At 44.6% G+C, this 12,905-nt stretch overlaps 1 protein-coding gene across 4 annotated transcripts in view; it reads right to left on the bottom strand.

The window, feature by feature from the left end:
* Positions 1–137: 137 nt before the first annotated feature.
* The window catches only part of PABPC1L (poly(A) binding protein cytoplasmic 1 like), a 30,294-nt gene continuing 17,526 nt past the window's right edge, over positions 138–12,905 (bottom strand). Inside the window, exons 7-14 of one of the 4 annotated variants that reach the window (XM_069071835.1) lie at positions 10,847–10,942; positions 8,677–8,952; positions 7,665–7,755; positions 7,365–7,454; positions 6,442–6,542; positions 5,650–5,743; positions 744–874; positions 138–206 (exon numbers count right to left, since the gene is read on the bottom strand). In XM_069071835.1, coding sequence (XP_068927936.1) covers positions 138–206; positions 744–874; positions 5,650–5,743; positions 6,442–6,542; positions 7,365–7,454; positions 7,665–7,755; positions 8,677–8,952; positions 10,847–10,942 — 948 coding nt within the window. Of the gene's footprint in view, positions 207–743; positions 875–5,649; positions 5,744–6,441; positions 6,543–7,364; positions 7,455–7,494; positions 7,756–8,387; positions 8,953–10,846; positions 10,965–12,708; positions 12,717–12,905 lie in introns of those variants that run through there. The other 3 variants (XM_069071838.1, XM_069071837.1, XM_069071836.1) reach the window with 3 other exon arrangements.

Here is a 12,905-nt window from a genome sequence, read left to right as displayed (position 1 = left end):
CCAAAGCTCAGAGCAGGAGAGGCTACAGGACTGACCAGGGTGGACAGCAGAACTCTTGCCCCACCCCTGTAATTCCCTTCCCTTCTTGGACTCCATCCCTGGCCACCATATTTGATGGGCCTAGACTCACAGGGATCTTAGTGTACATATGCCTTGGGCAGCTCCGAGACCTCTTGTGCTTGGAGTGCAGCGACTACTTCTTCAATCTGGGGGTGGGAGAGGAAAATTAAGATCACCCAGGCCTGGCCCAACCTATCTACCTTGCTAAGAAAGTGGCTGCTGCTTTCTTCTCTGGCTTTGGCTAACCTTATGTTTTAGATACCCTGGGCATGCGGTGGTGCAGTAGATAGAGCACTGGACCTGGAGTCTAGAAGACCCAAGTTCACATCGAGACTCAGATACTAGCTATGGGACCCTGGGAAAGTTAATCTGTTTGTCTCAGTTTCCTCAGTTGTAACATGGGGATGATAACAGCACCCACTCTGCAGGGTTGTTTTTGTGAGGAGGTAATATGTGTAAAGTGCTCAGCACAATGCCTGGCACATAGTAGGTGCTATATAAATGCTCATTCCCCTCCCTACCCCACAACCAAAGAGACTATGAGTGCTCATCTGGGGCCCCTGAAAAATCCTTGAACAAGACATCTCCCTCCCATTAGCACAGACATCCCCTCGACTGCTCTGTGCTGGTTCGTGCACAAGATGTTAGCAGGCACCCACTCTCTCGGAGCCCCAAATACCCACCTTGGAATGGAGGGATTCTGGAGACTCAAGCAGCAGCAGCAGCTCTGAGTTGTCAGTCTCCAGCAGCATGCCAGTGATCTTGCCAGCCAGCTGAGCATGTGTCCCATAAATGAGTGGGTAGAGTCTGTCACCTGCTCAAAACAGCAAGGGGAATAATGCACAGACCTGAACTGGCTGGTACCCCAATGCATGCTATCCCCTCCATCAGCCCTGTCTCTGCCTCCTTGTTCTTCATCTGTAAAATGGGAACAGTAGTTGTATTGTCTCAAAGTGTGTAAAACTTACTGCACAAGAATCGACTATCTGTTATTCCCATGCATCTCCAATTCCATAGTCCTTTCATAGATCCAGATTAGACCTGAAGCTTGTGACCTCTACCTGAGAAGGGTGGCAGAACTCTTTGGAACCTCCACTGCAGATGCAGCAAAAACAGTGTCTAAAGTAGTTGCTGGTTATTGACAATAGGAACTTCCAGAATCAGTCTGGGTGCACTTAGGATAAAGATGAGAAGGTAAACTACAACGGAAGGAGTCAACTTGACCTATTTAAATACACTACCGATTGAAAAAATTGCCAACTGCTAACTAAAACATCGACTCTGACAGTGATGACTTTGTTAGAGACATTAACTCGATCTAAAACAGTCACTACAACAGGGAAGCTAAGAGCCCAGAAACTGCCTCAGCCAGCAAACACTTGGTTTCTTTTCCAAACACAAACACAGCAGCTAGAAGACAACATGGGTTGTATAACTCCTTTAAAGAAGATTTGAGAGGAAGGAAGCTAGCAGGTGAACAGAAGCATTAGAAAACTAGCAAAAGTGAAAAATAGGGTTATGGAAAGCTTGGCTAAAAGGCTCAGTTGTCCCAGCCCAGGCATTTATCAACAAAATTGTAAGGAAAACAAGTGGATGTGAAACAGATCTGCCAGCATTTACTTGGTAATCTCTATTCATAAATGATGAAAATGAAAGGATGACTTTTGGACTGAACCTGAGGAAGGAGCAACTAAAAGGTGGAAAGAATATAGAAGAAATCTACCTGAGAGGGGAAAATTTTAATCTTGAGTTCTTGGGGGAAAGATATCCTAGAGTGTAAAAGATGGTAGAATGCTGTTACCAGAAAACAAAGCAGTATCCCCACCAAACCATCTGTGTCAGCTCACTTATTTTCCTAGGGTATGCTTGATAAAGAGGAGGTGGGAACAGGCAGGCTTTTGCAGAGGAGTCTATTCGACAGAATGCATCTTTAGGGTCATGCAGTTGATTCTGAAGTGTAAAGATGATATAATTTATATGTGTAAGAAAAAATTCTATTTGACAGATCAAAATCCAATTAAGATTTCCTCCACAAGATTATACAAGAGTCATGGAGTCTGAGTTACAGGAAACCTCAGAGGCCATCTAATCTAAAGATGTCAACTGTTTTGACATTAGTAAGTCAATAAGACTTGAATCTACTAGCCCACATGTTTTCAATAAAAATAATAATGGCTCAATATTTGCCATTTGTTTCAGGCCACCCATATCTGTCACAGCTAGGTAGTGCAAGCAGGCCTTGGAATCAGGAAGACCCAAGTTCAAATCCTGCCTCAAACACACTTTGTGACCCTGGGCAAGTTGTAGAACTGTTCAGTCTCTGCTTCCCCTTTTGCAAAATGGGGATAATATAAGTACCTACTTCATAGAATTATTGGAAGGATGAAATGAGATAAGAGGGATCAGCTAAGTGCCATATAAATGTTAGCTGCCGTTATTCATCTGGCACTGGTATTTGCTAGGCAGCTTCTTACTATCTGCTTATTTGGGGTTTCCTCTTCAGTCCAAAGATCACTGTGCTTAGAAAACAAAAGAAAAATGAGGCTTGACCCCATTTTCTATATTGTCAGTTATCCCACTTTGCCTTTTCCCCCTTCTAGTATAGCTTTAAAAGTCCCTTTTTGTTATCCTCAAGACATTCTTGATATTATTCCAATGTAGCCACACCATGGTATCCCCCACCATGAGCCATTGCTTCTAGCTTTAGTACATGCTTCTAAATGCTTGATTTGGTTGATGTGTATCCATCCTTGTCTGTCCATTTTCAATAGTTTTTCTTCCTCAACAGAATTGCTTCTCTTTATCTTCTAAGTTTCTGATAACATTCTATTGCTTCTGGGCTGTCTTTCCCTGTGGGATTTTGGGCCATAGAACCAAAATTACTTGGTTCTCAGAACCCTAATGTCTAGGGCTATATCACACTATACCTGGCTTTCTTCATCTGCTAAATAATCAGTTTCCCTAAAGCCTTCTATCACTGTAGCTAACCATCTGACATTTTAGAGTCTATATTACCTGTAAAACAAAAACTAATGATCCTGTGAATAGCAAATGAGAAATAACAAGGAGACATATGCTCATCAAAAGTGTGCACTAGGAAAAAGTGCATTAGGAAGTATGTGTTGGGTCAAGTCCAAATGGAAAAAGGATTCTCTTACAGGTGGCAAGGTTCTTCAGATACTCATTTGTGGATAACACTGGGCCAATTACACTGAACCCAAGGACACTGCAGTGAAATTTACAGTTGCTCAAGAGAATAGCCTATCTCCACATAGGTAAAAGCAAACAGATTTTTAAAAAATATCCATTACTTAAATTATGACATGCTTTTAGATGGGCAGCCATTGAGCTGGTCATCAGAGCATAGATCTTAGGTACCCCTTATGGAAAGTGACCGGGGCTAAATGGAAGAAATTGGGCCAGATCACTTTTAGGAAACTAGCACCTTCTATGATCCCAAACTACTCACTGCTGAAGTCCATCTTTATAACAGTAATAGTCTCCCAGTAATGCCTTGAATATAGCCTTGAATCATGGAATGCCACATTCTCAGAAGTATCAAAATTACAGATGATCTTATGGTAATGGAAAGGCACATAGTGGTGTCAGGGTTCAGCATATTACCAGCTGTGACTTAGGTTAAATAGTTGTAGTGGAAAAGACCATCCACGAACTACTAGAACCAGAGAGGGCAGGGTCTGGCCACTTGAGGAAGCTCCACAGAAAAACCAAGATGAGTAGAGAGGAGGAGAAGGCATAGTTAGGTCACAGCCCACACCAGTGGAAGAAGTACCTGTGTTTATGGAGTCATGGCTTTACCAAAGTGATAACATTTCTAGAACTGTTTTTTAAGGTTGATAAAGGCATCTTCCTCAACAACCTTCTGAAGTAGAGTCTTTTCTTTTTGGCTTGATCTGTGATTTCATCACGAAAGCAGGGAAGGATATTTCCCGGACTACAGATAAACAACTGTTGTGCATTGTAAGTGTCCAGGGGTCCTGAGCAGTGAGCGTAACATCCCAAATCACCCAGCCAGTATATGTCTTGGTGGGATGTGAACCCAGGGCAGCTCTCTGGCCACTTCTCTGTGCTGATGTTGCTAGCTCCACTTTACACTTTGAGAACAGGTGAAGAGCCTTGCCCAGTTCAGCTATTAAGTGTCTGAAACAGGACTACAGCTTGGGTCTTCTGATGCCAAGACCAGCACTTTCCCCACTGCATGACAATATGACCTTCCCTCAGGGAGGTAGAAGCCAGTAATCCTGGAGTGGACAGGAGGGTCCTCCCCATAGGCCCAAGGGTAAAAATTCCATAGACAAGCAGTAAGGAAGGGTCTCATCTACTCCCAAGCCCATCTTGGAAGGATGCCAGATGCTAAGGAGAAGAAAGGTGTGCAAACAAAGGCCTTTAGTAATAAAGAACAAATAGTTCCCACTTCCATAGCACTTTCCTCGCAGCAGCCCTATTAGGTAAGCAGTATCCAGTCATTCAGTCAATAAACATTTACTGAGCATGCTCTATGTGCCAGGTACTGTAGTAAGTGCTAGGGATACAAAAAAAAGAACACAAGACAAACCCTGCTCTCAGGGAGCTCACAGTCTAACTGGGGGGAGGGGGAGATAAGAGGGTGACAAGCAAACAATTATGTACAAACAAGGTACATGTGAAGGATAAACAGGAGGTAACAGGGAAGGCACAAGAATGAAGGAGACCTGGGAAAGGCTTCCTGTAGAAGATGGGGTTTTAGCTGCTATCTGAGGGAAGCCAGGAGGTGGAGACGAGGAGGGAAAGCATTCCAGGTGTGGGGGACAGCCAGAGAAAATGCCCAGAGCAGAGAGATGGAGTGTCTCGTCCGTGGAACAGCCAGGGGGGCAGCATTGCTGGATCAAAGAGTATGTGTCAGGGAATAAGGTGTAAGAAAACTGAAGGTGGGGGTGGGGAGTAGGAAGTGAGGGAGATAGATAACGAATGGCTCAGAATGACAAATAAAGGAATTTGGTTTTGATCTTAGAGGTGATAGGGAATCACTGGAGGTTACTGATTGGGGGGTGGGGGTGACAGACCTGAGCTTTAGGAAAATCACTTTGGCAGCTGAAGGAAGGATAGATTGGTCTAGGGAGAGAACTGTGACAGACCCGCCAGCATAAATAGCATCCCCTCTTTACAGATAAGAAATCCACCTAGGATCACACAATGCCCAAGGTTCTTTCCACTACACCAAACTACCCTTAAAGTAGCCAAGACAGTGACAGGGTCCAAGGAAAAGCTTCGAATGTTACAATAATGAAAATAGTTCTGGTCAAAATACAAGTAGGAGAATGTAGGAAGTATAGGAGATTTGAACCAGAAGGGACTCTGGATATAATTCAACCCCCTTGTTTTGTAACTGAGAATCTGAGGTCTGGATTGCCCAGGTAATAGACAGCTGAGCTGGGATTCAAATCCCAGCATTTGGCTTCTAAATCCCATGGTTCTAACAAGTCCAGAATGTAAAGGTTTTTACATTAGTATCAAGGCAAGTTTCCCACTCAGGTCCAGACCCAGGCCCAAACAGCTCCCAACACTACTAGACAAGAGCTGTACACATACCAAGCATCTGCTTTTGTTCCTGGGGTGGGGCTGAGGCCAGCATAGATTCAGTTAAAGGCTCCTGCCCTTGGATCTGCGCAGCAGGCTCCATTACCTGGAAATAAATCCCACATGGACATGTTACTAACTACAGACTAACATCAGAACTACCTGCCTGCAAAGCCTCGCCTACCATCAGGAACATGGAGACGGGGCAGAGCTCATGTTGTGCATAATATGAAAAGACACATGAAAGATAACCATGTTTTAAAAATCATTCTATATACAGTGTCCCTCATTTAAGAGAAAGGAAAAGGACTAATAAGCAGAAACCAAACTATGTAACTACAAAGGCAGCATGGAGTTGAGAAAAGAAGGCAGGTTCTACACCTAGATCTCAACAACAACACTGACTTTGGGTAGGTCCACTAAGCCTCATCAATTTCTCCTCCATAAGAAAAGTGGGAAGAGATGCAAAAACTCACTTTTAACCTCAAGTCCATGGATTTTTTTAAAAAAAGTTAAGAACCTCTGTTCTAAAAGGTCATCCTCTGCTGTAATATTTGTAATTACTGGAGACACAAAGCAGTGATCAATTAGGTTAGTTTCAACATGGAAGAATTCCTAGAAAAGATGACTTTTGAACACACTAGCTGGGAGAAACAAAAGCTGTGAGAGGAAGGAAAAACATATAGAAACATAATGACCAAATTGCAGATGTGGAAACTGAGGTGCCAAGCAAGTAAAGCAACCCAGAATGCCTCTGGAAGCCTGGGCTCAGACCAGTCTGGGGAGCCTGGACAAACCCTTTACCTGATGTGCATTAGGCACAGCTGAGGAATACTTGTACTGGGCAGTGGTGTGGCCTGGGAAGTCTAGACACCCACTTCCTATAGTCTGAGTCCCAATATTGACTGTAATACATAAAGAGAAATATTAAGAATCAAAGCATCTCAGGTTGGGAAAGAATGGATCTTGAAGCCAGCAAGTCTAGTACCTAAATAGGAATCCTTTACAAGTCAGATCAACAAGTATTTCTTCTTTTTTTTTTTTGAAGGGGAAAGGCAGGGCAGTTGGGGTCAAGTGACTTGCCCAAGGTCACACAGCTAGTAAATGTTAAGTGTCTGTGGCTGGATTTGAACTCGGGTCCTCCTGACTCCAGGGCCAATGTTTTATTTACTGTGCCACCCTTTTTTTTTAGAATTTTTTTTTTTAAAACAAGTATTTCTTAAACACCTACTACGGACCCCAGGCTGTTAGGCCCTGGGGATACAAGGACCAAATGAGACAGTTCCTACATTCTTGCCTCAAGTAGCTCACGTTTTGTAGTTTCCTGACAAGTGGTCAGTGAGTCTGCACCTGCACAGACATCCACAGTGACAGGGTGCTCTCTACTTCTTCAACTCTGAGCTCCATTTAAGGCTTTCCTTCCATGGAACTGGCAGCTCATGGTGAGTATGGGGAGGAAGGTGCAGATTGGAGGAAGGGAGCATTAAGAGGGAGGATCTGGGAGACCACTCCATCTACCCAGAAAGCCAAACTCGGGGAGACTTGTAGGTGAGGAACAGGTACATCCTTGTTCCCAGATAAACATGAAGGGCAAATGATCTGGCCCTTCTCAGTCAAAGACTACTACGTTCACCTCTGGGGAAAAGCGAACCTTCTTGCTAACTTGTTTACCCTCCACGGGGGTCTATACAAGACCAGGATGGGAGAAGGTGACAGTCCCAACTTACCCACTCTCTGCGTGTGTGGCCCTGCCCGGGGCACCTGAGTAGAGGCCTGCTGGACAGTACTGATGTTGGAGATGGTGTGCCGGGGTGTGGCTGTCAAGAAGAGAACAGTCAAGGCAGGCATTTTGTACGAGGCCAGAAATGGGCCAGCAACCAGAGACTCCTAGTGAAGTCAGTGATGGGGAAAGGGAGAAGTGAAATACCAGAGGGAGGGACCACATAATGGTTACACTGGGGACACAAGTTAAAGAGGATAAAATGGGACAGGGGGTGGAGAAAAGAAGAAGTGGGAGGAAGACTCACATGAAGATCTGGGAGAAAAGCTGGTCCACTGTGGAGCAGGCCGAACGGGGGCCACAGTGCTGGGGCTGTAGAAGGTTGCTTGGGTAGGTGACTGCAGAGACAGGGAGCACAAACCACAGGATCACAGGACTTAGTATAAGATTTTAGAGGTCACCAGATCCCCCTACCCCAGCCTGCATTTATTTTATAGGAGAGGACACAGACTGAGGAAATTAATCAACTCAACCAAGGTCACATAATGAGAGGCCTGGAATTCGAGGCCAGGTCCTGATTCTAACCAAAGACTGCTCTTTCTACCATACTGTTTTGCCCCTTGGTGAGCCCAGAGGCCACAACACACAGAACAGGAGTTGGGACAGGGATTCCCTTGGAGCAGGGGGCCAGAAACAAGTGGTAGGAGCCCCTGGAAACAGAACTTCAGCTTATGCCCACAAGGGGGACTATGCCATAGACTAAAACACAAACAACACAAATCCCCATCTCTCTTCACCCTTCAGGACTCTTCTTCCTCCTAAGCCTCTTGGTTAAGTACGTAAATAGGTGACTCAGTCTACTCTTGCCACCTACCACAGGAAGAGGCCTGTACCCACCTGCCTGCTATTTCAGAGGGCTGTTAAAATGAGACAGGTGGCACGGCTGCCCATATACCCGTCCCAGGTGTCACTTCTAAAGCTAGAGACTGAAAAAAAACAAACGGACCACACCCTCTTAAAGTTTAGTTTAAACACCATTTAACAGGGCCAGGAAGGAAATAACACCAAACCAAGAAGAAACTTGGGTTCTCATCCTGACCCAGCTCTGCCAATAAACTGCTGCATGGTCCTGACCATTTTTTAAATTTTGGACCTCAGTTTCCTCATTTTTTAATTTGCTAGCTTATCTCTAAGGTCCCTTCCAGCCCTGATGTTTTATGATCTAAGGTCCCTTCTGTTCCTAGAAGCAGAGAGCCTGGGGGAGACAGTGAGTTTCTGGGGACAAAAGGAAGACATGACCACAGGGGAAGGATAAATACCTGGAAGACTGCAGTCACCTGGGGGATGGCAGGCAGGAAATAACTGGTTGGTTGGGGAAAGATGGGGCCATTTATGTTCCGGAGGACAGAGATGCGTTGCATGTACTGGTTGGTGAGGATGGCCTTCCGTTCTTCCTTGCGTTGGGCCAGGGCCACATAGAGGGGCTTAGTGCTAACAATTCGCCCGTTCATCTCTGTCACGGCCTTTGTAGCCTCTTCTGGGGAGGAAAAACACACAAAGCCAAACCCCTTGCTGTGGCCACCCTCTGTCATCACCTAGAAGCAAGACAAGACAAAGTCCACTGGGGGGGTGCTGAAGGGACAACAGATCCCAGGCCACACTTCCCTCCTCCCTTAGGTTTGCTATATCAGCCAGTGAGGTTTTCCTAAAAAGCTACCGTGAGCAAGGCCTTGGGCTGGGCACTGAGGGGTAAGTCAGATAAAGTCCAATCCCTTGCCCCCAAGGAGTTCCTGATTTAGCTAAGGAAACACACATACAAAGTTAACTCAATCTCAGGCTGACTTTGCTCAGTGCCCCCCAAATGGCCCAACCAACATCTACCTACATCTTAGCATGCACTAGTCTGTAGGTTTTGCCCCAGACTCAAAGAATGTCAGAGTTGGCAGTGAGTGGCCTTAAGAGGCCAATCACCTAGAAGTCAACTCCTTCATTTTATAGGGGTAAACTGAGGTCCAGAGAATTTAAATGACTTGCCCAAGGTCGTACATATTAAATAATAGAGCTGATATTAGATCTGACTCCCACTCAGACTCAGAATGAAGCCTTTCCTAAAAACAGCTTCAGCCTTTCCTCATCAAGATTAGAAATCACTATTCTAGAGTTATATGAATAACCTCTCATTTGATCTTGTTCCATCTCCTCTGCTTCTAATGCCTATGTCAATACCATGGATTGTCAATATTTCAAAGTTGGATAGAAACAGAACCCACTAATCTGCACAGAAAGATCCCTGTGGGTCATGCACTGGCCTGTTTCAAAAGGTAATGGTTTATCATATTTTTGTTCACTTTGTTAAATGTTTCCCAATTACATTTTTATCTGGTTCAGACCACAGAGTGTTGCAAGCTATGCTTTCTTGCCTATTATCTCATCTGATCCTTCCCATAGCCCTCAGAAGTTGGCAGGGATCATTCACCATCTATGAAATGGGCATGTGACATAAGACCAGTGACAGGCAGGAAGAGAAGCCCCAGTAGATCTAAGGTGAGGGCCTTTCCAGTTATGCCATACTACCTCTTTATGTAAATGAATTTGTATTCATTTAGGTTTGGAAATTCTTGTACTAATCTAATTTTAGCTACATCTATAAGGAAAGGCAGCATAGTAGTATAAAGAGTCCCAGAACTGGGGATCAGGAGAGCTGGGTTCTAGTCTTGGCTTTTTCATTAACTAACCTGCTATCTCCCCAGTCTGGGCCTGTTTCCTCTACCAAGTCCCATGACACTGGCTCTAACATTCTGTGAATCCACTATGAGCTCTGGGAAGGCACAGGCCTTGTCCTTTCCTTCTCTAGATTCCCTGTAACACTTAGCACAGGGCTGAATGCACGGGAGGCTCTTTACATGGCTGGTAACAGGCCGAGAAAGCTGGAGACACCCTGGGATATCAACCTGACCCCCTAAGAGAAGGGGCTATTTCTACTCTGTGGACAGTAAAATATTCATTTGGAATCAGAATGTCACCACTCACTCCACAGAGACCCTTCTACCCCTCACAAAAAAAATGGGAACGTTTCGTTCCAAACAATTTACATCTTTGTCCTGGTCCCTTGAATACACACATAGACTTTACTTTAAGAAAACAATATATAATAACCCAGGACCCCTACTTATATGGTAGATAGCCAGGTTTGGGGGCCTGAGGCCACATGAGATCAGACCTACTTTAGGTCAGCCAAATAAATAGTTCTAGGACTGACCAAGAATCAGACTCATTGCAATATAGATTATTCCCTCTGTAGGGCAAGGACTATTCATTTCCCTTCTACTATACCTAGTATAAGGTTCATGGATAGACAGGTAAAAGTCACAGCCCTGAACCAGGCCATTTTTGCCTTAAATTCCCAGATTATCCCCACCCTCAGCTTGGAAGCAGAGGGAATAGTGGCTGCATCTCCCCACTGTACTTCAGTCCTGAGGTCACTCTTACTTTGGCACTGGTGATCACACCATATGGAGAAAACTCCTTCCGTAGCTTCTCATCATCAATGACATCATCCAGATTCTTCACATACAGATTCACTCCCTGGAAAAGTGAGGACAAGGATCTGAAGGAAAGAGCCTACCAGGTATCAACTCCCCTCCCTCCACCTCTATCCCCCAGCTTCTTTTTTTGTTTTGTTTTTTGTTTTTGGAGGGCACTTGGGGTTAAGCGACTTGCCCAAGGTCACACGGCTAGTTTTTGTGGTAAGTGTCTAAGGACGGATTTGAACTCAGGTCTTCCTGATTCCAGGACCGGTGCACTGCGTCACCTAGCCACCTCAACCCCCCAGCTTCTTAAGGAAATTAATTTAGCTATATTTTTTTCCATCCTCCCTAATGCTATATTTTCTCCCTTGTAGAAGCCTAGGTATAAACCTACTAATCCCTCCCCTGCCTGGCCTGCCTGATGCATAAGAATGCAGATGCCTAACAACAAAAATATTCAAGTTTGAAATTAAGGCATTGTATCTAGAAGACACCTGCTAAAAATTTAAATCTCTTGTTGGCAACTCTTCAACCAGTCATTGCCAAAAAGCTTATGAATACTGTCCAGCTGAGAGGAACAAGACAGACAGGTAAGCTAGGATGGGAAGAGTACAATGGAAAGAAAAGTGGATTTGCAGCTAAAAAAACATGTTCAAATTCTGCTTCTACAACTTCTGAGTGAGAGGATAATAAATGCTACACCATCTAACTCACATGGTAGTTGTGAGAAAAATCCTTTATAAAACTGTTAAAATTCTCAGAAACTTTCAGCTACAATGAGGCAGGTGAGGACCCATCATATCTGGGAGAAGCAGCAGAGACAAAGAAATGCAAGAGATTCCATTATTTTGCTTCCTCTCGAGCCCCAAACTTACTCCCCAACCTCCAATATGTACTTAATGCCACTAAGAGGAAAGGACAGATCTCAGCCTATCCTTTTTCAGCCTGGGCCAACTCACTCTATATCCCAGTTTGGAGAGATAAGCCAAGGTAAATGTAAAGTGGGCAGGTTTGCGGGGCTAAATGGAGGGAGGTGTTGGGATTTCTGAGTATTTGGACATGAAAGCAAAGCATATGAACTATATACAGTCCTGGTAGGTAGATCTGTGCATCTATCAAAACCAGATGTGCCAAGGAAAGATTCCCTGCTTGAGCTCTTGGGCTTCTGTACCACCAGAAAAAGGATGGGTCTGTCTGGTAAGGAACCAATCTTGGAAATCATCCAATCTAAATCCCCTCATTCTGCAGAGCAGAAAACTGAGACCCACAGATAATGGTTTGTCTGGATACAGAGCCCCTGACTCTTTATCTAGAGTTCTCCTGTCCCGCTCCTCCCTCCGTTATCCTCTCTCCTGCCCCTTAATCTAGAGTTCTCACTCAAGCAGATCACGGACTAGGGAAAAGGTGGAAAGAGATACACCTGAACCAATCTGTGTGGGTGGGGTACCATATGTGACCTGTCCATACCATGCCATATGTTCTCCACAAAGGGGGATCCCGACCTGCTGAATGGAGGCTTTCCTCTAGTTTAACATTACATGTGCACAGTGTAGCTTCTGAGGGAACCATCAGGTGAATCTCAGTCTCACCTATGTGACTGGTTCATCTAATTTTCTAGAAGAAAGATATCATATCACTTCTTATACCCAAATCATTCCAGGAAACATGGCATAGGCTATTTATGCCCATTGTGCATTTCTCTGTAACACTCTAGGTCATCCAAAAGTTTTGCTTCTGGGGGAAGAATAGTGGCCCATGATTTACAGTCATACAGCATCCATCACCAAGAGAATATTGGTGTTAAAAAAAAGTTTCTGAGGCAACTTGGGAATCTTTGGAAGCATTAGACAATTCCCAAAATATAATACTCTCTGCTCTCACTGTTCCCCTCTGAATCCAGTTCACCCTCTACCCATAGGGCCTATCTACGATGTGGACTGATGGGACCAACTTGTCATTCATTCAGACCGTACGCCTTCTATATCTATCTGGGTTTTCCCATGTAGATGAGAGCTCACAGA

The sequence above is a fragment of the Petaurus breviceps genome, unplaced genomic scaffold (assembly GCF_028583685.1).
Source record: "Petaurus breviceps papuanus isolate PSGF00001 unplaced genomic scaffold, PetGlider_PUasm1.0 90845, whole genome shotgun sequence".
NCBI lineage: Eukaryota > Metazoa > Chordata > Mammalia > Diprotodontia > Petauridae > Petaurus > Petaurus breviceps.
The sequence above is the reverse complement of the archived record's forward strand: the minus strand, read 5'-3'. Positions and strand labels throughout refer to the sequence as shown.